Here is a 26162-nt window from a genome sequence, read left to right on the forward strand (position 1 = left end):
AGTATCTCAGCCTTCTCCTCGTCCTTGGTTGCAAGGTTTCCCCCCGCATCCAGTAAGGGATGGACATTCTCTGTCACTCTCTTTTTGTTGATGTATTTATAGAAACTTTTTTTGTTGTCCCTTATGTTAATTGCCTGGTTGAGTTCCAGCTGGGCTTTTGCCTTCCTGATTTTTTCTCTGTATGACCTAACACGATCTCTGTACTCCTCCTGAGTTGCCTGTCCCCTCTTCCAAAGGTGGTAAACCTTCCTTTTTTCCTTAAGTCCCATCAAGAGCTCTTTGTTCATCCAGGCCGGCCATTTTCCCCGCCCTTTAATTTTGCGCCTCATGGGGACAGCCTGCTCCTGGGCCTTTAGGATTTCCCTCTTGAAGAGCGTCCAGCCTTCCTGGGCTCCTTTGTCTCTCAGGACTACCTCCCACGGGACTCTCCCAACCAGGGTTCTGAACAGGCTAAAGTCTGCCCACCGGAAGTCCAAGATGGAGGTTTTGTTAACCCCCTTCCTTACCTCACTATGGATGGAAAACTTAACCATTTCATGGTCACTAAGCCCAAGACGGCCTCCGACCTCCACGTCCCCCACTAGCCCTTCTTTGTTTGTGAGCAGTAGGTCTAGCGAGGCACCTCCCCTGGCAGGCTCACCTACCAGTTGTGTCAGGAAGTTATCTTCCATGCACTCGAGGAACCTCCTAGCCTGCCTGCTCTCTGCTGTGTTATATTTCCAGCAGATGTCTGGTAAGTTGAAGTCCCCAACTAGAACAAGGGCTGGCGTTTGTGAGACTGCAGCCAGCCGCTTATAGAATACCTCAGCCTTCTCCATGTCAGTTGTCACCAGATCCCCTGTCTCATTTGTCAGGGGGAGGTGGGTATGGGGGTGTGGGGTGGTGGTGTACAATTTCTTTTGTCTTCCTTTTCTGGCCAACGTACTTGTGGAAGCCCTTCTTATTCTTCACATCCCTTGCCAAATTCAGTTCCAACTGTGCCTCAGCTTTCCTGATCCCACCCCTACACTCCCAGAAAGTATCTCTATATTCTTGCCGGGATACACGGCCCTGGTTTCACTGTCTGTGTATTTCCTTCTTACACTTTAGTTTGACCAGGAGATCCTTACTGAGCCATGCTGGTCTCCTGCCTTACTTGCCTGAAAATGAGTTTTACCTTTTCAGTTTTCTGACCTATAAAGACACTCTAATTTTAAAAATTCAACAAGAGATCCTCCCCTTTCTTCCTCAAAAAAAAATCCGTCGTGCTTGGAGAATCTGAGAATGAAAGCACTGACTTTGCTTTATGCTTTAAAGCGTTAGTTATGTTAGTCTGTTGCATTTTTGCTAACACTTTTTTTTTTCTCCCCTCTGTTTTGTGTTTAAATATTTCAGTTCTAATAAGCAGTCTACATATTTCTCTTAGCTGATCAGGATGCTATTTTCTGGGTACTTCTTTTAGGGAACATGAGAACTGACTGCTAAAATGTATAATATAGTGTGCTCAGATGAATTTTTAATTTCTAACAGGAACTTATTTCTTATTTTCAATAAGTCAAGAGCCTATGAAATGTTATGAAAATACACTAAATTCTAACAATTATGCATCATAAAGAAGCAAAAATTACATATGCACTTTTGTGTAAATGCCTTTGTACAATAATTCAGTTTTGGGGAATACTATAATTACTAAAAATCAGTATTAAATTTGTGTATTAAAAGTTCTTTCTGAAAGTGAAGACTCTTCAGGCATACTGAAATAGCAGCTTTTGTAGACTTCCTGAGAATTAACTTTGCTGAACAATTTAAAGTGTATACCGTATCTCTTAAATATACAGTACACATGAGTATAGATAAACAATTTTGCTTTTACAGAAAGAAAAGCATTCAGTTTCCATTATTGCTTTCTATATAACAACCTTTTTCTTAAGATTATTTTGGCTAAGAATCAAACCTAACATGTAGGATAGTGACAATTTGCTAAGAATGTTGATGCAGATGGGGGGTGGGGGGTGGCACAGGCAGGGCTTGGATTAAAACAGATATCATGTATCAGTCTGTCTGTTTTCAATAGGAGATAAGGTTGTTTGGTATAGCATTGCTGCACACTAATAGCTGTCTGACTCCTGGTGAATGAGTAAGTATATTTTGAGAATAAAGTGAAGGTATGGTATGCCTCCTGGTTTTTAAAGGAAGTGTTAACCTGCCGTGTGTAGCACTTTGCCTTCCTGTGTTTGACTACGTTATACTTTCAGATTATCAGATTTTGGACAAAACTTTATCTAGGTTATAGGGGGTATTAGGCTGATAATTCATTCGCTACTTAGTGAAGAGCAATACTCCAGAGAACAGAGTTGATGTTGAATTGCTGATTGGCTTAAAGAGTATAAAGCACCTATCAGAAGCCTGCAAATTACTGGACAGGCTAAAATCTGCTGTAGTATATTATAATTTAATTTTTTCTTTATAAAGCTTTGGGAAAAATATTTGGGTATTGACGAAAATTATACCAGCGGGACTTTATTCTTCCAGAAATATGAACACATGGAAAATACTTCACCTCAGTCAAAGTCTGTGAATAAAAAAGAGAAAAGAAAGAGCCAGCAACGAAAAATCAAACCTCTCACTGTATCTCTGAAAGATTTTCAGTCAGACAGTAATATAGGTATGCCTTATCATATTAGTTCATGAGCTATTCTACTTGTAATTTAGACAGCGTGTATATTAACAGCAAAATGCCCTCTGAGTTGGAACTCTATATTTTTGTCTCTGTTCATTAATACTGTGTGTTATGGTTTGAGAAAACCATAAAAACCTGTTGTCATCTAGACAATCATTCTATCACTCGATTACCCCTCCCCACTCGGGAAGGGGAACCGGGGAAAACAAGGAAACATGAGGGTTAAAATATAAATAGATTTAATAGGATAAGACTAAATAATTAACAATAATAATAAAGAGCCAGTATTAATCCCAATATTAATATAAAATAGACAAGGATTATGCTCATCCAATTCTATCAGTAAGAAGCTATGCACTCCAGCAGTGGGCAACAAATATTGGACACTGCGAGCGCTATGGCTTCAGGCAGAAGGGAAGGCCTCAGGGGTCCGGCACTGGGCAAGAAGTTCTCTGGACCGCTGCCATCAAGGGAGAGAGAAACTGCACAGCAAACTTTCTAATTTATACTGAATGTGACATTCATGGTATGAAATAATCCTGTTGGCCAGCCTGGGTCAAATGCCCAGTTCTCGCTCCTCCTCATCCCTGCACCTGGCAAGGCTCGAAAACACCGAGACCTTGAATCCCACATAGCCTAGCTGGTTATAAAGTAAATATTTTCACGAATTCAGACACTGGAGTCTTCTAAAAGTGCAGTTTTCCCCAGCATTAGAAGATAAATTAGTCCTGTGTCGCTCAAACGAGGACACTGTGCTTGAATGCTGTGTGTCCTATTAAGTCTAAAAGCTAAAAGTTCATTATATAACAGTGGACTAGTTTTAGAAGATGTTAGGGAAAACATAATTTCATGTATTCCTAGGATGGGAGGTGGTGGGGGACTCAAATACTCATAATGCAACTTTTTTTTTTTCTTTCTTAGTGTCCTTTGTAAGTAGAGGGCTTTGGGGGTTGTACTAAGCCTGAACTTCTTGGGCTACTGAGTTCCTCTGTTCCCTAGGTATTAGCAAGGCACTGTTTGCCTTTCTTCATGGTACTTTTATTAAAATGAGCAAATGTTGAAAGAACTGCTGCTTTCAATTACATAGTCTGAAAGATCTGGGAAAAGATGCAAGTATAGGGATTGACCTAAAACAGTGTTTCATCTTCTCTTCTAATGCTTTAGTATAACTCTTTTTTTTAATGTAACTTTGAGAGGAGAGATAATGCTGAAGAACTCTAGTAGATTTCTCCCCACTTTTCAAAATGCCTTGCTTTAATAGCGAGATGTACAAGATTTGAGTAACTTATTGTTGTCGCTTCGTTTTTTCTTATGCTTTTTCAGATAATCTTGCTAAAAACATGAGTCAATTTTTTTAAATTAAACTAGTTAGAATAAATGTTTAGAAAGTAGCTATTTCTGCAAAAGGTATGGTCACTCACCATAGGAACAATCAAATATATATTCCAAAACTGACCGATCTGCATTTGGAAAATTTGTACAGATGGATACAGATTTACTAGAGTTGTATGTCTGCAGGTCTAGTATCTGAGAACTTAGCAAAAGCTAGCTCTAAGAAAGCCTTTAAGACTATTTGAAAGCAAAAGAAGTAAATTTTGCAATTTTCAGATTTAAAAGCATGTCCAAATGTATCAATTTTAGTACAGAAAAAAGAGAAGCAAAGTAGATAATAAGATACTAATGGTACTATGTTGCAGTACTGTCCGCTGATATTAGAACTCTTAGAGAGAAGAATAGTTAACAGTGAAATAAAACAAATTAGTGTGGGCATGGTACAAAAATATTAAATTCTAATTTAATTCTTTTGTGTAATCTCATCAGTTAAATGTTAATTGATTTCTAGACTCTTCAATTGGAATCATTTTTAGGTGGAAGTCACAGTGTTCTAATGACATACAACAATAAATCTGGGTTTTGTGCTTTTCTGTGACAAGCTATTTTTTAAACATTTTTTTTCACTCAACATTAACTTATGTGTAAAGGGAGATAAGTTACAATACTTTTTTTTATTTTTGACAGAAACTGAACTCATCTCAGACTTGGTTACGTGATGGAGGGTTTTTCAGGAGGGTGGAAAATGATGTTGTCCTGGTTTGGGGTGGAGCAGACATAACTTTCTCTTCAGTGAGAGAGGCTCTTGCTTACACTTGTTGCTGTGGCAACCAGGGTCAGCTGACTTGGTTGTTTACCCTGTGGAGGGGTTGCACCTGCTGGGAGGAGGGGACAGGTCAGGTGACCCAAAACTGACCACTAAGGTATTCCATCCCATCTGCCTGCTCAGTATAAAAGCTGAGGGACCAAAGGGCTCAGGTTGGCTCTTCTTCAATGGTTCTTCTTTCTTTAATAACTGATGTCTGAGGAGGACCCTGTTAGCTTGTCTGCCTTTGATCCTGATTGGTGTGATCTGGAATCCAGTTCCCATTTGTTGCTGAGTCCAGTCTGGAACTTTCCCAGTGCCTGCTGGTGACATCTCCCTGGGAGCTTGATACAGTTTTGTGTATATTGTATCTTTTTCATTATTTCCTTTTATTTAATATTTCATTAAAGGAGTTTAGTTTTTTCTAAACTCATAACTCTCTTTATCTCTCTTTTTCCTCTCCTTGGAGCGAGAGGTGGGGGAGAGCATCTGCTGTCTTGTCATTGGTCATCTTGGCCCAAACCATGACAGATTTATTGGTGCCAAACACAGGGCGTGAGCTTCCAGCTTGCTCAGGGAATGTTGTTCCTAAGTGGAATGTTATATCATGCCTTTAGAGAGCTTAGTTTGAGGTTAATAGATACAATGCTGCTTAACCTACTGAATATGTTGTGTGGTTTACTTGCTCTTTGTATTTGTATGTGGTGGTTTAAATATGCTATTTTTGTATGGTTTGGCATTCAGATGTATAATATGGTTACTTGGATAATGGCTCTACCTGCATATCTTGGGCATCATGTGATGGATTCTATTGCTAGTTACACTTTTGGTTTTACTTGTAAAAGGTTTATTTTGCCCTTTAATGCTTATGTGAAACAGCTAGGGGATGGAAATGCTTTGGGCTGCTTAGAAAATGAATGTTACTTTCAAAAGCTTGTGACTTTGTTGCTGGTTCTGCTGAATGTGTTGCAGGTGTGTTTTTGTGTTTAAAAAAATCAGTGCAGGAGTGGGTATTGTGTGCTATGTGTTGCTGCTACTTATATCCCACAGGCCAATTCACAGCTGGCACAGACACAAACCACTCCCCAAGCTACTGCCCCATCAGTGCCAGCCACTACTGTCACTACTCCAGCTGCTTCAACAATGAGTGCTGCTGCTACACAAACTCCAACAAAACCAGTACAAGTTGCCCCAGTGACCAGGAAACAGAAAAGGAAATCAGCTTGTTCCCCTGCCCCTTGCGACAAAGATCAGCTCAAACTAGACAGCATGGGAGAGAGTTTTTCTGACAAAGATGGACAGGGTCCTTCTAAAGCAGCTCCAGGAGAGAGTCCTTCTTGGGCAGCATTAATGCAGGAGGAGGACTCAGATGTGGAGATAACTGTTAAATCCTTTTTTATGAAGGACTTGAGAAACATGAGGAAGGACTTCAGTTGTCAAGAAGGGGAGGCACTTATCTCCTGGTTGCTCCAATGCTGGAACAATGGGGCTCATTCCATAGACTTAGATGGTAGAGAAGCTAGGCAGTTGGGAAACCTGGCTGGAGATGGAGGGATTGATAAAGCAATTGGGAGAAAATCAAGCACTGTTTCTGGAGGCGATTGCTATCAGCTGTAAAGGGCAGGTATCCCTTCAAGGATGATACAGAATGCTGTCCAAGCAAATGAACCAGTATGGAAAAAGGTATCAAGTACTTGAGGGAACTGTCTGTTCGAGAGGTGATTTATGGTGACTGGCAAGTGAATGTAGACCCTGATGAAATGCCATGCAAACGATCTTTGCTAAGGAAGTTTGTGCAGAGTGCACCATCGATGTATTCCCGTACATTGTCAACAGTGGTTTGGGGAGGATTTGATGCTGATACACCAACTGTAAATGAGGTAGCTAATAATGTGCAACAGTATGAAGGCAGTCTCTCTTGTTCCCTTACTCTGGCAGCTGTGGAAAAAATGACTGAGAAAACAGAGGAAATGACCAAGACAATAGCTGAGCAAAATGAGGAAATAGCTAAGAAAAATGACAAACTGAAAAAGTGTTTGAAAAATTGTCTGGGATGGAGAAAGAATCCCACTCTTCCCCTCAACAGACCCACATCTCAGTAATTAAGAAAAAAATGCCCTCCTACAAAACCCATTCAAAAGAAACAGGACCTGATCCAGGGTTTTGTGCAGCTTTGCCTCTGGAACTATGGAGAGGACATGAGTAAGTGGGATAAAAAAACCTACCCTGGCCCTACAGGCAGGAGTGCTTGAATTGCAAGGTAAAGCAGATGGAAGGAAGAACTTCTGCAGGAGGGTGGCTGCTCTAGTCCATGGTAAGAGATTTTCCGGACTGTATAGGAACTCATCTTCTAATTGTAGATTTCCTCAACATTAGGGTTGCCCTGCCTCCATCCAGGAGGAGGAGAGGGACAACAGAGTTCATTGGACTGTGTGGATTCGATGGCCTGGCACATTAGAGCCACAAAAGTATAAAGCCCTGGTGGACACTGGTGCCATGGAATCATAAAGGGGCAGAATCTGTCACTATTTCTGGAGTGACAGGCGGGTCTCAAGAACTGACTGTACTGGAGGCTGAAGTGGGCCTGAATGGGAAGAAATGGGAGAAGCACCCAATTCTGTCTGGCCCAGATGCTCCATGCATCCCTGGCATAGACTACCTTAAGAGAGGGTATTTCAAAGACCTGAAAGGGTGTTGGTGGGCTTTTGGTATAGCAGCTGTAGAGACTGAGGACATTACACAGCTGTCTGCCTTACCTGGCCTTTCAGATGACCCTTCTGTGGTGGGACTGCTGAGAGTTAAAAACAGCAGGTGCCAATTGCTACTGCCACAGTGCATCAATGACAGTATTGCACTAACCAAGACTCCCTGATTCCCATCCAGAACCTGATTCGTTGCCTGGAGACCCAAGGAGTGATCAGCAAGACTCACCCTTTAACAGCCCTAGATGGCCAGTGTGAAAGTCTGATGGAGACTGGCAGCTAACAGTAGACTATTTGTGGCCTGAATGAGGTCACACCACCACTGAGTGCTGCTGTGCCAGACATGCTAGAACTCCAGTATGAACTGGAGTCAAAGGCAGCCAAATGCTATGCTACAACTGACATTGCTAATGCCTTTTCCTCTATTCCTTTAACAGCAGAGTGCAGGCCACAGTTTGCTTTCACCTGGAGGGGCATCCAGTGCACCTGGAATGGACTGCCCCAGGGGTGGAACCACAGCCCTACTATTTGCCATGGACTGATCCAGACTGCACTGGAGAAGGGTGGAGCTCCAGAACACCTCATACATCATTGTATGGGGTAATGCAGCACAAGAAGTTTTCAAGAAAGGTAAGAAAATAATCAAGATTCTTTTGAAAGCAGGTGTTGCTGTCAAAAGAGGTAAGGTCAAGGGACCTGCATGAGGCATCCAGTTCTTAGGAATTAAGTGGCAAGATGATTGTCGCCAGATCCCAATGGATGTGATTAACAAAATAACAGCTATGTCCCCACCTACTAACAAAAAGGAAACACAAGCCTTCTTAGGCGTTGTGGGTTTCTGGAGACTGCATATTCCAGGTTATAGTCAGATTGTGAAACCTCTCTATGAAGTGACTTGAAAGAAAAATGAGTTTACGTGGGGTCCTGAGCAACGACAGGCCTTTGAGCAAATTAAACAAGAGATTGTGCCTTTTAGCCCTTGGAGCGGCCTGAACAGGACAGGACATTAAAAATGTGCTCTACACTGCAGCTGGGGACAATGGCCCTACCTGGAGCCTCTGGCAGAAAGCACCAGGGAAGACTCGAGGTTGACCCCTGGGATTCTGGAGTTGGGGATACAAAGGCTCTGAGGCTAACTATGCCCCAACTGAGAAAGAGACCTTGGCAGCCTATGAAGGAGTTAGAGCTGCTTCAGAGGTACTTGGTACTGAAGCCCAGCTCCTCCTGGCACCCTGATTACCAGTGCTGGGCTGGATGTTCAAGGGTGAAGTTCCTTCTGCTCATCATGCCACCGATGCTACCTGGAGTAAGTGGGTTGCCTTAATCGCACAGAGAGCTCGAATAGGAAACCCCAATAGTCCAGGAATTGTAGAAGTGATCTACAGAATACCATCCTGGGCCTTGAAAAGCAATTCTTGTGGCGACATGGTACTCCAGAGAGAATTGAGTCAGACAATGGGACTCATTTCAAAAACAGTCTTGTAAGTAATTGGGCAAAAGAACATGGCATTGAGTGGGTCTATCATATCCCCTGTCATGCACCAGCTTCTGGGAAAATTGAGTGATACAATGGATTGTTAAAAACTACCCTGAAAGCAATGGATGGTGGAACCTTTAAAAATTGGGACCAGCATTTAGCACAAGCTACCTGGTTAGTTAACACCAGGGGATCCATCAATTGAGCTGGTCCTGCTCAATCAGACCTTTTACATACAGTAGAAGGGGATAAAGTCCCTGTGGTGCATGAAAGCAATATGTTAGGGAAACCTGTTTGGGTTTTTCCTGCCTCAGGCAAAGGCAAACCCATTTGTGAGACTGTGTTTGCTCAGGGACCTGGATGTACTTGGTGGGTAATGCTGGAGAATGGGGAAGTTCAATGTGTACCTCAAGGAAATTTAACCCTTGCTGAGAATACTCAATCCTGGGTCTGCTACAATAGATGAGACACTGCAATTATGAACTAAATGGACTTAGCAAACTTTTCTGTGTGAAGATAAATCATGAATGAGTGATCTGTGTGTATATATATGTATATCTGTACATGTATATATTTGATGGATAAGAAGTATTAGAGATCTGAGCATGATGCAATTCATATGGAATAAGATGTGGAATGTCCTGGTTTGGGGTGGAGCAGAGCCAACTTTCTGTTCAGTGAGAGAGGCTCTTGCTTATACTTGTTGCTGTGGCAACCAGGGTCAGCTGACTTGGTTGTTTACCCTGTGGAGGGGTTGTACCTGTGGGGAGGAGGGGACAGGTCAGGTGACCCAAAACTGACCAATAGGATATTCTATCTGCCCCATGCTTAGTATAAAAGCTGAGGGATCAAAGGGGTCAGGTGGGCTCTTCTCCAATGGGTTTTCTTCAATGGCTTGCTTTCTTTGATGACTGATGGCCAAGGAGGACCCTGTCAGTTCATCTGCGTTTGATCTCCATCAGTGTGTTCTGGAATCCAGTTCCCACTTATCACTGAGTCCAGTCTGGAACTTTCCCAGTGCCTGCTGGTGACATCTCCCTGGGAGCTTGATATGGTTTTGTGTATATTTGTATATATTGTATCTCTTTCATTATTTCCTTCTTATTTTTTTATTAATATTTCATTAAAGGAGTTTAGTTTTTTTCTAAACTCATAACTCTCTTTATCTCTCTTTTTCCTCTCCTTGGAGAAAGGTAGGGGAGAGCATCTGTTGTCTTGTCATTGGCCAACTCGGCCCAAACCATGACAGATGTTCACAACATACTTAAAAAAGGAGATACCAGCTTACCAATTACAGTGGAATGGATAACTGTACATCTCATGAATGCAACCAGGCATGGGAGTCACTTTAAAGTGAAGAAAGCTGCCTAATGAAACTTCTTTAATGATTAGAAGACAGCACCTGATTAGAAGATATCACGAATCAAAAGCATGATAATCCTAAATGAGCATTTTTAAAAAAAGTTTGTATTCTTCTTTTACTGGAAGAGGTATTTAAATCACTTAGTGTTTTGTGGTTTTTTTTAACAGAAAAGACTTGTGATATTGAAATATTTTTTGCTTCATAGAACATGCCAAAGAATGATATTAAAATGCAACTGATTAATTCCAATAATCATTGTGCTTAAAACATGACTGAGCAGTTGAAGTAGACTTTCCTTTACTAGTGACTTGATTTCTTCTGGATTGATTTTACTATAATCTCTGTTCAGACCCTCAAGGAAGCTGTTCAGTTCAAAGCTGTGCTTTGAACTGTTGGAAATGTAATATACACCTAAGCAAGTCTTTTGTCATACAATGAATAGGCCCGGCTAAGCTAATATTTAGAAAGTATTATATATGTAACTCTGTGATAACTTTCTTTTGTTGTAACACTATTCATAGTTTTTATAATTCAGAGCTTGGTGTCAAAGATTGAATATATAATATATAAGTAAATTTACTGGTATCTTTATACTTGTTACCTGTAGTTATCCTTTAACATTTCTCATCTTGCGTGAAGTTGTCTATGAGACCAGGCACACTAAATATGTTTGTAAAATTGCCATTGCTTTGAGCAGCCTGGTCTAGTGGGAGGTGTCCCTGCCCATGGCAGGGGGGTTGGAACTAGATGATCTTTAAGGTCCCTTCTAACTCTGACCATTCTATGAGAAGAACATCCACACTGGTAAGAACTAATGTGCATATAGAGAGGTGGATGAAAAAGAGGCTAGCCTATTTAAATTAAAATTTTAAGTTAAAATTTCCTACTTTGAGTTTAGAGTAAATACTCACAATGCATCAGCATTCCTCAGCAGGTGATAACTGGGACTTGAAGGGAGTTGACTTGCCCTGGCCTTCCAGTCCTCAAGGTGTTTGCCTGAGTGGCATCCCAACTCAGGGGAGTTGCTGACCACAGCCTGCTATGATCTAGGAGAGCTCAAAGGATCTTGCTAGAATCACTATGTATAGGATCCAAGATAATTGACTTTTGTCAGGTATTCTTCCACTCCAGCCCAACTGGGATGATGGAATATTCCTGTACTTTCCACCAGTTGTGCAAGTCCAGAACTTGCTAGATCTGCAAGTTCTGGTATCATCTCCCTTTGGGCTATGATCCAGGTGCAGATGTACTAGGTTGTCAGGGAGTGATAGTCTCAAGTGATAGGGGAAGCAGGACCCAGGTGCATTAAGGGAGTGCCTTAATGCTCTCTAGTCCTTTCATGCCTGAAATCTCCTAGGTTGGTATGTGAGCCAGGGATGGGGAATCACACCAAGTACTGAGTGACCAAAGGGGGGTGGGGTTGCACCTCCACAGGAGCCTGTTATACCACTCTCTCTATGAAGAACCTTTTCCTAATGTCCAATCTGAACTTCCCCTGATGCAGCTTCATTCCATTTCCTCGTGTCCTATTGCTGGTCACTAGAGAGAGATCAGCACCTTCCCCTCCACTGGCACCCTTGAGGAAGTTGTAGACTGTGATGAGGTCACCCCTAAGCCTTCTCTTCTCCAAGCTGAACAAACCAAGTGACCTAAGCCACTCCTCGTAAGTCTTGCCCTTGAGACCTTTCACCATCTTGGACATACAGGCTTGATGTCTGTCTTATATTGAGGCACACAAAACTACACACAGTACTTGAGGTGGGGTCACACCAGTGCGGTGTAAAGTGGGACAGTCACCTCCCTTGAATGGCTAGCTATGCTGTGCTTGATGCATCCCAGGACACAGTTGACCCTTTTGACTGCCAGGGCACACTCTTGACTTGTATTCAACTTGCCATCAACCCAACCCCCCAGATCTCTCTCTGTGGGGCTGCTCTCTGGCCTCTCCTCCCCCAATTTGTATGTATAACCAGGATTGTCCTCGTCTATCATAATAGATGATTATAGAAAGAGGAAATAAAAGCACAGAAGGAAGGAAGTGGGGGGAAAAAAAGTAAAACCAAGAATAAAGAAATGAAAAGTGAAAAGATCTTGTTCAAAATAAAAACAGCCTATGGAGGAGTAAGAACTCAAAATCCTTTGCTGGATCATTTTCATTTTCTATGCATTGTGTATAAGCTGTATTCTGAACTATCTCAATTTGAACACACAAGCATGTTGTCATGTTTCAGGGTATTTTCTACCTTGACACTTTCAGCATAGGCAAATAAACTCCCTTTTCCATTTTATCTGTACCAGAATTAAGATGATTAAACTACCGTTAAAACTTCCTCTTTGCTTAATTAAGGGCTTTTTAGGATTTGCAAGTTATTCTTTTATATGAATTTATATTCTTTGTTCCTCAGGTATTCTCAGTAAATAACACAGATGATTAATTCTTTCATCTGACTTGTAAACATGAAAAGTTGTAAATCTCCACTAAGTTAAAGAAGGTAGCATTTGTGCTATTTCAGTACAAACTGTACTCCAAGTAATAATACCATACATCAATATAAAATGATATAGTCAGCATAAGCTAGCATATAAACTAAGAGCCATGGACGAGGAACATCTTGTCCTTTGATCTGTTTGATTTCTGCTTGAAATCACTAATTGATTTCAGTGCAAAATGATATTTCATAATGGCCCTCATTCTGCCAGTCAATAGGACAACGTATCACTAACATGTGTCAAAGTGCTCTGCTGGATCAGAATTCAAAACTTTGTAGGGTAAAGTTCTAATGTGTGGAAAAGGAAACAGCATGACCAAAGAAAGGCTCAGTGGTTAAATATGCCTGAAATAATTTTTACTGTAACAAATTGAAGCTCTAGGAAAGACAGAACTTGGGATAGGCTTTATCCATTTTTTGCTATTCCAGTTTTAAAACCTTTTAACAGACTTTGAATTGGTTCAGTAACCAATTTAAATAGTTTCTGAGAAATTATCCCAATAGTAGACCAAGCCAACAAATCACTTGATGAATCAGACTATTGTAGGAAAAGGTAATTCCAGGATAACATAAGGATAAGGAAGAAAGGACATTCGACTCTAGAATTCAAAGCCATCCATATATTTGATACTAAAACAGGGATAGGAATCTGGAATTTCCTATCTAATGGATAGGAAAATCACTAATGTTTTGGGAAAGGACCTAATTTGGTGATACTAAATTTAATTATGGATTAAGGGGGTGGTGGTGGTGGTATGGAGGGAGGGTTTGTGCCTTTTTTTGTCCAAGTTTGAGGAAAGTCTGATTCCCAGCTATGGAATGATGGTAATTTTATTTTTAAAGTAGTAAAAGGTTGTTATTTGAGATATTAAGTTTTACTCTTAAGCTGATGCTAAACAAGTAACCTAGAAGCAAAAGGCAATTTTATGATCTCTCTTTACATTGGTTCAGAAGCTGTATATAACTTTTCTCCCTCTCTTTTTAAGATGAAAGTCATACAGGTTATGGCACGGCTTTGTTACTTCATACAATATCATTGTGCATTATATTATATGCAAGTAATAGTGTAAGTATATGTAGGACATCTACACTTTAATATTGTAAAACTCATAATAATATTTTTAATGTATTTACTTGAAACTTCAGAGTACTGAAGCCACCTGACTATATCCGAAAATAAATTAAAAACTTCCATATGGTAGCTTAAGGAACTATTTGTCACTGTTTCTTTTTAAGATTTAAAATCTTCAAACGACCGCCCCTAGTGCGCAAGCGCGCCGAAGGCGAACCCACGCCTAGGGAGACAGCTCCCCCTTTCTAGTAACTTCCCCGGTTCAGGGCGTCATCAGTGCGCGCCGTGGGTGGGCTGGGTTGCTTCTGTCCGCCGCTTTGGGAGCGAGGCTGCAGCGCTGAGGACTCTCTTAGAACTGTGCGGTTGGAGCGAGTCAGGCCCCACCCGCCATGTCAGAGAGCGCAGAGAGCTCCGCGGGGGCCCACAGCTCCTCCGAGTCCTCCGCTGCTGCCCAGCCTCGGATCATCAAAATCACAGTGAAGACTCCCAAGGAGAAGGAAGAGTTCGCTGTGCCCGAAACCAGCAGCATCCAGCAGGTGAGGGGTTGGGGGCGGTAGGTGGGGGACGCAGCTAGGGGGAAGAGCCCTGGCCTGTGGCTTACCGCCTCCCACGCTGAAGGGTGAGGGACGTTCGCGATGACAAAACAGCTTCTGCTTATCTGAGCTGTTCTCGGCGCTGTTGGGTGAGTATCGGGGCTGGCCCGGCCTTGTGGAGGGCTGCTGCTAACTGAGGCTATCGGGAGTGGTGAAGAAACCTTCTGCGTCGTCTCCTCCATGGCTCCTCCCTGTTGCGATGCTGAGAGCAGGCCCGGGAGGGAGGTAGACGTAGCTCGTTTCGTAATTCTGAGTTGCCCTGCTGAGCTGATTCAGTCTGGCAGTAGGAGGCTCGCTGGCTAACTAGTACAACTGCAGAAAACATGTAATCACCTACGTGGCAGTGACAATAATTATCTTGATCTAAAATTGGCTTTAGAAACAGAGTAGGCTATGGCAAAGATCTCTTAATTTTAGAAGAGCCACGTCTTTAGACTGTATAAAACTTCCACTACAAATAAAGCACAGCTTCTGCTGTACTTCAGTGTACTAGTGTCTGATAACTCTGAATTGTTAGGGTCTTTGTTCTAAGTTTTTATGAAAGTTAGTATCTCATTGTGCCTTTGATCCAAGAGAAACAGTGGCACCTACTGAATCATTGACACTGTTTCAGTGTTTTGGAGGCCTTCCATGTGAGTATTTACCAGGACTGAATTTGTTTAGATTAGGAGGCTACAAATCATAGGAAAGGTGTGGTCAAAGTATAAGGCATATATTTATAAAGCCAGTCTCTCCTATTTGTAAAGGATGTAGCTATTGCTGTGCTAAAATACTTGAAAAAGTGAAGTTCCCTGAAGGAGATTCAGAGCTTATTTCATTTTCTATAAAACTTCCCTGAAATTCAATGTATGCATGTTATTTTTTTGTGCAGTTGGTAACTGCAAACCTCACCAAAAAAATGGTTACGTGTGTAAGAGTGCAAGTGATGTATAGAAATGGAGCTTTAAATCATTAGTGGCTGATGAGTCAGAAGACACGTGTTTTCAGAGGGGAAATGCAAAACTGAGTTAAAAAGCTCTGAGTGATCTTCTAGCCAGGGCTATACATTTTACAGACTCTTGCGCCACCTAGTTGTAAAACTCGTATAACTGAATAGCTTTTTTATTTTGCTGTGTGTTCCTGTAGCTAATATTATGACTTATTGACTAGTGACTTGCTGTTGTTTACAGTCACTTCAGGATACAGCTGAACCAAAACCCTAAAACTTTTAGATAAATATTTTGGGTTATTTGGGCTAAATTTAGGGCTATACAAAGTGTATTTTATGTTGCTCCGTTGATGTAACTCAGGTTTGCAACCATTCGAAGTTGAGGAAGATTTTCCTATGTTAGAAATGTAAAGCCTATGTTGTTCAGTGACACAGGCTTTGTTATTGCTGATCCTATGTTGTCCCTCTAAGAACAGGCAGTATGTAAGTTAGAACGGAAAATAACCCTCAAGTACCAAACTGCCCTGGGAGGTCAGCTGATTGTAAATGTCACCCATCTGTCTTTATTTTCTACTGAACTTATTTGATTATGTTGAGCACAGCTTGGCTCAGTACTAGGACAAAGACCAAATATTTGCATTCTTGACTTGGTATGATACTGAACTTGCAGGCCCACACATTGTTATGTACAAAGACTTCTATTCATGGTAGGTAAAGATTAATACCTATAAGCCTGCTGATTTGAAATCCCAATACACAGGAGACTTTAGCTCAGCTCTGTTTGTCTTTCATTTTTTTTCCTTTGTTTTATTTTGTGGGTTCTGTGGGCTTGACTTAACAGTGTGTTTTGGTAAAATTTATATACACAGAGAGGGTGAGGAGTCATGTTACAGGCTACTCCTGTGTCCCTGTCCTTCTTAGTGAATGACTTGAATTATTTGAGTGATGAGGTGTTGAAACCGGTTCCATTAAAAGCAATTTTACTTTTTTCACGTAGTCTGTTGTGGTGGGTTGACCCTGGCTGGATACCAGGTGCCCACCAAAGCCTCTCTGTCACTCTCCCTCCTCAACTGGACAGGGGAAGAGAGAAAATATGACAAAAGGCTCATGGGTCAAGATAAGGACAGGGAGATCACTCAGCAATTACCATCACAGGCAGAAAATACTTGACTTGGGCTAATTAATTTAATTTATTACCAATCAAATCAAAGTAGGATAATGAGAAATAAAAATCTAAATCTTAAAACACCTTCCCCTCCGTCCTTCCCTTCTTCCTGGGCTCAACTTCACTCCCAATTTTCTCTACCTCCTCCCCCCGAGTGGTGCAGGGGGACAGGGAATGGGGGTCGTGGTCAGTTCATCACACATCTCTGCCACTCCTTCCTCTTCACGCTCTTCCCCTGCTCCGGCATGGGGTCCCACCCACAGGAGACAGTCCTTCACAAACTTCTCCAATGTGAGTCCTTTCCACAGGCTGCAGTTCTTCATGAACTGCTGCAGCACGTTAAGATCATGTAAATTTGAGGATATTTGGTATGGAAATCTTTGAGTGTGTTAACAAGAAGTGGTAGAGTGCTGCTAAAACATTCTCAGGGTAAAAAAATCCTATACTGTTCCTGTCCTTAAGAAAACCAACAAACACCTTCCCCCCCCCCCCCCCAAAAAAAAAAGCTGGAAGGGGGAGTTCTTAATAGAAAGTAGTTAACTTAAGGTGAAATTATAATGCAGGCAAGGCACTTCAAGACTAGCATCAGATCTGCTCTAATTCATGTCAAATTAACAAGTTTTTATGCTTTTAAGGAGGCTGTGACCTTGAATTAATTCACTTTAGTTAATGCTTTTTTTTTTTCTTAGGGAAACTAGGCCTCTGTCCATCTACATGATAATTGTGTGTTTCTGTCTTAATGCCCCCGTGTTTTCTTCTCACCGATGCCCCTAACTATTATGTCAAAAATTGATATCACTTTTTACATTATTGTTGCTGTATTCAGTTACTAGAGCAGTACAATCAACTAGTTTCTGTGAACGTTAGGCGCTAGGTGGGGAGAAACATTACTTTTCTACAATTTCAAGCCCTTTTTTATGTTTCGGTAAAACTGAACATTTGTGGTATTGTAATGGCTAGTACTATTGCAATGAAGTCAAGCTTGAATTTTTGAACAGCAAAACAAATTGGTTGAAACCGTTGTTTGTAGTATCTACATATTAATAAAAAGGGAAGAGTTAGTGCAGTAGGAGAATTAGATGGAAATTTTCATCATTCCCAGCCAGCTGGCAAGACTTTGACCTTTACCTGCTTCTGGTTTTCCTAAGTGCCAAACTATTATAAAGCATTATCTCTAATTTACTGATAGCGTTATCTAGTTATTTAGTTCATTTGTACAAACTGAAGACTTAACTACTCCATAGTTTCTTTTCTTACATCTGCCTTAATATGTATGAATTCCCATTTTTGTCTCCTTTCCCTTTCTTCATTTGCTGTCAATTGCATACGTTAAATTTGAGACACTGAGATCATGATTGCCACTTAAAGTTCTGTTTAGAGTAAAGAAAATTGAACTAGTTGTCTTCACTGCTCACATAGAGATTACATCCAGAATGAGCTGTTCCATCACCTTTCCAGGGATGGAGGTGAGCCTGTAGTTTCCTGGGTGGTTCTTCTTGCCCTTTTTGAAGACTGGAGTGACGTTAGCTTTCCTCCAGTCATAGAATCATAGAATCTTCATGGTTGGAAAGGACCTTTGAGATCATCAAGTCCAACCATACACACACAAAAAAAACCCCCCTACAATCTCTGCCACTAGAGCATGCCCTGAAGTGCCACATCTAGACGCTTCTTAAATACCTCTAGGGATGGTGACTCAACCACCTCCCTGGGCAGGCTGTTCCAGTGCCTGACCACTCTTTCAGTAAAGTAATTCTTCCTAATGTCTAATCTAAACCTCCCCCGCCGCAACTTCAGACCATTTCCTCTGGTCCTGTCATTATTCACCTGGGAGAAGAGGCCAACACCCACCTCTCCAACCTCCTTTCAGGTAGTTGTAGAAGGCAATGAGGTCTCCCCTCAGCCTCCTCTTCTCCAAGCTAAACATGCCCAGCTCCCTCAGCCTCTCCTCATATGACCTGGTCTCCAGACCCCTCACCAGCCTGGTAGCCCTCCTCTGGACACGCTCCAGCACTTCGATGTCCCTCTTGTACAGAGGGGCCCAGAACTGAACACAGTACTCGAGGAGAGGCCTCACCAGTGCCGAGTACAGAGGCACGATGACTTCCCTGCTCCTGCTGGCCACGCTATTCCTGATACAAGCCAGAATGCTGTTGGCCTTCTTGGCCACCTGGGCACACTGCTGGCTCATGTTAAGCTGGCCGTCCACCAGCACCCCCAGGTTCTTTTCTGCTGGGCAGCTCTCCAGCCACTCTTCCCCAAGCCTGTAGTGTTGCTTGGGGTTGTTGTGACTGAAATGCAGGACCCGGCACTTGGCCTTATTAAACCTCATACAGTTGGCCTTGGCCCATCGATCCAGCCTGTCCAGGTCCCTCTGTAGAGTCTCCCTACCCTCAAGCAGATCAACACTCCCACCTAGCTTGGTGTCACCTGCAAAGTTACTGAGGGTGCACTCAATCCCCTCATTCAGATCATTGATAAAGATATTAAACAAAAGTGTCCCCAAGACTGAGCCCTGAGGGACACCACTGGTGACCGGCCGCCAAGAGGATTTCACCCCATTAATCACAACTCTCTGGGCACGGCCATCCAGATGGTTTTGAACCCAGTGAAGAGTACACTTGTCTATGCCATGATTCGCCAGCTTCTCCAGGAGAATGCTGTGGGGGACGGTGTCAAAGGCCTTACCAAAGTCCAGATAGACAATGTCCACAGCCTTCCCTGCATCCAGAAGGCGGGTCACATGGTCATAGAAAGAGATCAGGTTGGTTAAGCAGGACCTCCCTTTCCTAAACCCATGCTGGCTGGCCCTGATCCCTTGGCTGCCCTGCACTTGCCCTGAGAGCTCACTCAAGATGATCCTCTCCATGATCTTTCCTGGTACCGAGGTCAGGCTGACAGGCTTGTAGTTCCCCGGATCCTCCTTCCGACCCTTCTTGTAGATGGGCGTCACATTAGCCACCCTCCAGTCATCTGGTACCTCTCCTGTTGACCAGGATTGTTGATCAATGATGGAGAGAGGCTTGGTGAGCTCTCCCGCCAGCTCCCTGAGTACTCTTGGGTGAATCCCATCCGGCCCCATAGACTTATGTGTGTCTAGGTGCAGAAGCAGATCACTGACTACTTCCTCCTGGATTATGGGTGGGTTGTTCTGCTCTCCATCCTTATCTTCCAGCTCAGGAGGCTGAACCCCCTGGGGATAGCTGGTCTGACTATTGAAGATGGAGGCAAAGAAGGCATTAAGTATCTCAGCCTTCTCCTCGTCCTTGGTTGCAACTTTCCCCCCCGCCATCCCCCCAGCATCCAGTAAGGGATGGAGATTCTCCCTGGCTCTCTTTTTGTTGATGTATTTATAAAAACTTTTTTTGTTGTCCCCAGGCACCTCTCCTGTTCTCCATGAGTTTTCAAAGATGATGGAGAGTGGCTTTGCAATAACATCTGCTAGCTCCCTCAGCACTCGTGAGCGCGTCCCATCAGGGCCCATGGATTTGTGGGTGTCAGGTTTGCCTAAAATGATCTCTAACTCAATTCTCCTCCACCAAAGGATAGTCTTCCTTTCTCTAGACTTTTTCTCTTACTTCCAGGGTCTGGGGTTCCTGGGGGCCAGCCTTAGGAGTAAAGACTGAAGCAAAGAAAAGGCATTCAGTAACTCCGTCTTCTCTGCATCCTCCATCACCAGGGCACCTACCTCATTCAACAGTGAGCCCACATTTTCCCTAGTCCTCCTTTTGCTGCTGATGTACTTGAAGAAACCCTTCTTGTTGTCCTTGACATCCCTTGCCAGGTTTAATTCCAAGTCGGCCTTAGCCTTCCTCATTGCATCCCTGCATACTCTGACAGCGCTCCTATACTTCTCCCAAGTGTCCAGTCCCTTTTTTTCCACATTCTATAAACTTCCTTCTTCCATCTGAGTTTTTCCAGAAGCTTCCTGTTCATCCATGCAGGTTTCCTGCCTCCTTTGCCTGATTTCTTACTCCTAGGGATGCACTGGTCTTGAGCTTGGAGGAAGTGGTGCTTGAATATTAACCATCTCTCCAAACCCATGGGATTCCTCAAAGTAGGTCTTTGAAGAGGCCACACGGGATCATGAATTCCACCATCTCACGGTCACTGCAGCCAAGGCTACCCCAACCTTCACATCCCCAACTAGTCCTTTGTTTGTCAGCACAAGGTCCGGTAGCACGCCTTTCCTCATTGGCTCCTCCACCACTTGTGTCAAAAAGTTATTGTCAGTGATCTGCGGAAACCTCCTGGACTGTGCGTGCCTGGCTGTGTTGTCTTTCCAGCAAATGTCAGGGTAGTTGAAGTCCCCCATGAGAACCAGGGCCTGTGATCATGAGGCTATTTCCAGCTGTCTGTAGAAGGCCTCGTCAACTTCCTCTTACTGATCTGGTGGTCTGTAGTAAACACCCACAACAGTGTCACCCATACTAGCCTGCCCCTTAATTCTTACCCATAAGCTCTCAACACGTTCTTCATCCACCCCTAGGCAGAGCTTGGTACATTCCAGTTGCTCTCTCATGTAGAGAGCAATTCCACTACCATACCCTGCTGGCCTGTCTTTCCTAAAAAGTACGTAGCCATCCATGACAGCATTCCAGTCATGCGAGCTATCCCACCATGTCTCTGTAATTGCAATGAGATCGTCGCCCTGCGACCGCACACAGATCTCCAGCTCTTCCTGTTTATTCCCCATGCTGTGTGTGGTGGTGTTCAGGCATTTGAGAGAGGTAATCAAGCATGCAGGTTTCCCTGTAGGGGGAGCAAGAGGATCCACCACAGCCATTCATACCCTTGAGGTGGCTGGCTTCTTGGGAGTCAGCTAAGGAACATTTGTCGCTGCTCTGGTTAGCCTGGCTTATTCCCAGATTGAATGCTATGATGTGAGCATTGCCATTTTGGACACCACCCCCAACCCCCGAGTCTTTCAGTTTAAAGCCCGCCTCACCAAGTTGGCCAGCCTGCTGCTAAAAATTCCCTTGCCTCTTCTAGACAGGTGGATTCCATCCCTCTCTAACAGGTTATAAAAATAAAGAATTTCTTCCTAATATCTAATCTAAATCTACCCTCTTTCAGTTTGAAACCATTACCCCTTGTCCTATCACTATAATCCCTGATAGAGAGTCCCTCCCTATCTTTCCTGTAGGCCCCCTTTAGGTACTGGAAGGCTGCTATAAGGCTTCCCTGAAGCCTTCTCTTCTCCAGGCTCAACAGCCCCAACTCTCTCAGCCTGCCTTCCTAGGAGAAGGTGCTCTAGCCCTCTGATCATCTTCATGGCCCTCCTCTGGACTCACTCCAACAGGTCCATGTCCTCTTTACATTGTGAGCTCCAGAGCTGCACGTAGTACTCCAGGTCTGGGGTCACATGGGAGCACAGTAGAGGGGCAGAATCACCTCCCTTTAACTGCTGGCCACCCTGCTTTTGATGCAGACCAGAATATGGTTGGCTTTCTGGGCTGCGAGCGTGCATTGCCGGGTCATGTTGAGCTTCTCATCCACCAACACCCCCAAGTCCTTCTCTTCAGGGTTGCTCTCAAGCCATTCTCTACCCAGCCTGTATTTGTGCCTGGGATTGTAGGCAGCAAATTATCCATGAGCCAGCAGTGTGCCCTTGTCGCCAAGAAGGCCAATGGCATCCTGGGCTGCATAGGGAAGACTGTGGCCAGTAGGTCGAGGGAGGTCATTCTCCCCCTCTACTCTGCACTGGTGAGGCCACAACTGGAGTATTGTGTCCAGTTTTGGGCTCCCCAGTTCAAGAGGGACAGGGAACTACTGGAGCGAGTCCAGCGAAGGGCAACCAAGATGATTGTGGGACTGGAGCACCTCCCTTATGAGGAAAGGCTGAAAGAGCTGGGACTCTTTAGCCTGGAGAAGAGAAGGTTGAGGGGGGACCTGATTAATGTTTACAAGTACCTAAAGGGTGGGTTTAAGGAGGACGGAGCCAGGCTCTTTTCAATGGTTCCCAGCGACAGGACAAGGGGCAATGGGCACAAGCTAGAACATAGGAAGTTCCGTTCAAATACACGGAAAAACTTCTTTACAGTGAGGGTGACAGAGCACTGGAACAGGCTGCCCAGGCAGGTGGTGGAGTCCCCTTCTCTGGAGATTTTCAAGACCCGCCTGGATGCAGCCCTGAGGGATGTGCTTTAGGCAATCCTGCTTTAGCAGGGGAGTTGAACTAGATGATCTCTAGAGGTCCCTTCCAACTCTGAAGATTCCGTGATTCCGTGATTGCTGTGACCCAGGTGCGGGACCTTGCACTTGGCCTGGTTGAACTTCATGAGGTTTGCATGTGTCCGCCTCTCAAGCCTCTCTAGGTCCCTCTGGATGGCATCCCTTCCCTGCAGCTTGGTGTCATCGGCAAACTTGCTGAGGGTGCACTCAATCCCACTGTCCATGTCACCGACAAAGATGTTAAACAGCACTGGTCCCAGTACTGACCCCAGAGGAATGCCACTCGTCGCCACTTGAACATCAAGCCGTTGACCGCAACCCTTTGAGTACGGCTATCCAGCCAGTTCCTTATCCACCGAGTGGTCCATCTGTCAAATCCATGCCTTTTCAATTTAGAGACCAGGATGTCATGCGGGACAGTGTCAAATGCTTTGCACAATTCCAGGTAGATGTGCCAATCTGATATTGATGGTATCTTTGTTAACAGTAATCAGGAGACTCATTTGCAAAGTATCTTAGATGGTAACCTAGGTTTTGTATGATCTTTTGTTGTGGATGAAACATCAAACAGAAGGACTGGTTCTGTTCATACCTTTTAATTCAGAAGTATCAAGGTTGTACTGAATGCAAGTGATGCTGATGAAGAGACCTGACACTTTTTTTTGCGGCTCTCTTGGGCTTTTAATGTAGATATGCTTCAGTTAGACAAAAGTGTGGCTCGGTGTTCATAATAGTCGCCTTATGCTGGTTGGAAAGAGATCCTTTGCAGATGTGGATCATCCACATTCATTATTGTAGGAGTTCTTTTGTGGTCCTAGTACACAGGCTATTGTATTAATTTCTTACTGTAGTGTTCTTTTTACAGACCATCTAATTACAATAGCTGCATGTTAGTAGAGAAAGGGAAGTGTAAATGCTTTGATACCTGCATACTGGCAATATTAGATACCGTGTGGTTAAGCTCTCTATAAGTGTCTTGTTAACTACATGGAGAAATAGCTCCTTCTAAAAATGTGTAACAAGGTTTAGGATAAAGTAAAAAATGTTGATTATACTACTGCATTAGCATTCTTAAGACAGCTAAGTTGGGGGAATTCACTGTGACAACCTATTGTGGAAAATGCAATAGTAAATGAGTTTGGATAAACATCATTACTCTCTGGTCCAGCACAATATGGTAGTTCTTTATTCTTATGCATTTACTTTGTACCAAATTATGAGGATTTCTGCTGGTTTTATGTTACAATGGAATGTGTATTTGTACTGGTTTTGGCTGGGATAGTGTTAAATTTCTTCATAGTAGCTAGTATGGGGCTATGTTTTGGTTTTGTGATGAAAAGTGTTGATAACACAGGGGTGTCAGTGATCGTTAAGCAGTGCTTACACAGAGTCAAGGCCTTTTCTGCTTCTCACCCTTCACAAGAATTTGGGAGGGGACAAAGCTGGGATAGATGACCCCAACTGACCAAAGGGTTATCTTGTACCATATGACATCGTGTGTAGCAATAAAAGCTGTGGGGAGGAAGGGGGGATGTTTGGAGTTATGGCGTTTGTTTTCACAAGTTAACTGTTACATGTGATGCTTTCCTGGAGATGCCCCTAAACACCTGCCTGCCAATGGGAAGTAGTGAATTAATTCCTTATTTTGCTTTGTTTGTGTGCACAGCTTTTGCTTTACCTATTAAACGGTCTTTATTTCAACCCACGAGTTGTCTCGCTTTTAGTCTTCCAATTCTCTCTCCCATCCCACTGTGGGGGAGTGAGTGAGCGGCTGTGTGGGGCTTAGATGCCGGCTGGGGTTAAACCATGACAGTATTCTTAAGAATAACCATAAAAATGCAGAGTGGGAAGTAACTGCCTGCATAATTCCTCTGCAGAAAAGGGTCTAGAGGTTATAGCTGTTAAATGAGTCAACACTGTTAAACTGATATTTTCCCACATGGATTTTCTAACTTATAAATGGGAATATAGCTTGCAAGATTCTTTTGTTCTAAGTGTGGATAAGAATTCTGTCCTGATTTGAGGTAAAACAGAACCAATTTTCTTTTCAGTAATTTTACTTTTCAACTAAGCTTCTTCTAACTAACTGAACTCTCTGAAATTAACAGCATGTTTTTCAGACAGTATCCACTTCCAGAGTGATAAGACCTGTTTTAATTGTTTACAATTAGTGCCAAGGAATGGTACGCAGAGAGGCTCTTGCCTTATTGCTATAACAATCAAGGTCAGCTAACTTTGGTATTTGCTGTATTGGAGGGTTGGAAATGGAAAAGCATAGAGGGGTTGCACCTGCAGGGAGGAGCAGACAGACAGGTGACCCAAAATTGACCAACAGGGTATTCCATCCCATCTGCCCCATGCTCAGTATAAAAGCTGAGGAATCAAAGGGTCAGGGCTCTTTCTTCGGTGGCCAGCGTCCAAGGAGGACTCTGTCTGTTCATCTGCCTTTTGATCCTGATCCACGCATTCTGGAATCCAGTTCCCATCTGTCACTGAGCCAGGTCTGGGACTTTCCCAGTGCCTGCCAGTGATGTGATCGTTGTCCTGGGAGCTTGATAGTTTTGTGTATCTTTTATATATTTCATTATTTTCTTTTTATTATCTTATTAATATTTTCATCAAAGTAGTTTAGTTTCTTTTTAAACTCGTAAGTCTCTCTTTTTCTCATCCTTCTCTCCCTGAATGGAGATGCTCTCCCTTCTCTGAAGGGGAGAGAAGTAAGAGAGAGCATCTGTTGTTCGTTTCAGTGGCCAGTCCAGCCCAAACCATGACAAATTCACATGGAATATTGTGGCCAGTTTTGAGCCCTGCACTTACAGAAAGATATGGCTTAATTTGAAAATCCAGAGAGCGACATGAATGATTAGATTAGAAAACACAACACTCAAGGAAAGATTAGCTGTATTGTAACCCTTTATTCTGAGGAGAATGACAATCTGTTTGCCATGTCCATGATGGACAGGACAATGAAAAATAGGATAGTGAAGCACTGAAATAAATTTCTTAGAAGAAAGCTATGGAGTCTCTGTCACGGAGGACCTCTGAGAACAGGATGGATAAACATGTCTGTATTGGGTTTGTATGGTAAGGTTTTGGTAGCTGGGATGGTGCTGCAGGGGTGGCTTCTGTGAGAAGATGTCAGAAGCTTCCCCCATGCCTGATAGAGCCAATGCCAGCCAGCTCCAAGACGGACATGCCGCTGGCTAAACCTGAGCCAAGCAGCAACAATGGTAGCACCTCTGTGATAACATATTTAAGAAAGGGTAAAAACCACTGCGCAACAGCAGCTGGAAGAGAGAGGAGTGAGAATATGTGAGAGGGACAACCAAGGTCAGTGAAGAGGGAGGAGGAAGAGGTGCTCCAGGCACCAGAGCAGAGATTCCCCTGCAGCTTGTGGAGAAGG

The 26162-nt window shown here is 43.3% G+C and overlaps 1 protein-coding gene across 2 annotated transcripts in view; it reads left to right on the forward strand.

The window, feature by feature from the left end:
* Positions 1–14171: 14171 nt before the first annotated feature.
* Positions 14172–26162, forward strand: part of LOC128902061 (ubiquilin-1-like) — a 32130-nt gene continuing 20139 nt past the window's right edge. For both annotated transcript variants that reach the window (XM_054184392.1, XM_054184393.1), the window contains exon 1: positions 14172–14435. In XM_054184392.1, the coding sequence (XP_054040367.1) occupies positions 14289–14435 (147 nt within the window). In that variant the 5' untranslated portion in view covers positions 14172–14288. The remainder of the gene's footprint in view (positions 14436–26162) is intronic.

The sequence above is a fragment of the Rissa tridactyla genome, chromosome W (genome assembly GCF_028500815.1).
Source record: "Rissa tridactyla isolate bRisTri1 chromosome W, bRisTri1.patW.cur.20221130, whole genome shotgun sequence".
Lineage (NCBI taxonomy): Eukaryota > Metazoa > Chordata > Aves > Charadriiformes > Laridae > Rissa > Rissa tridactyla.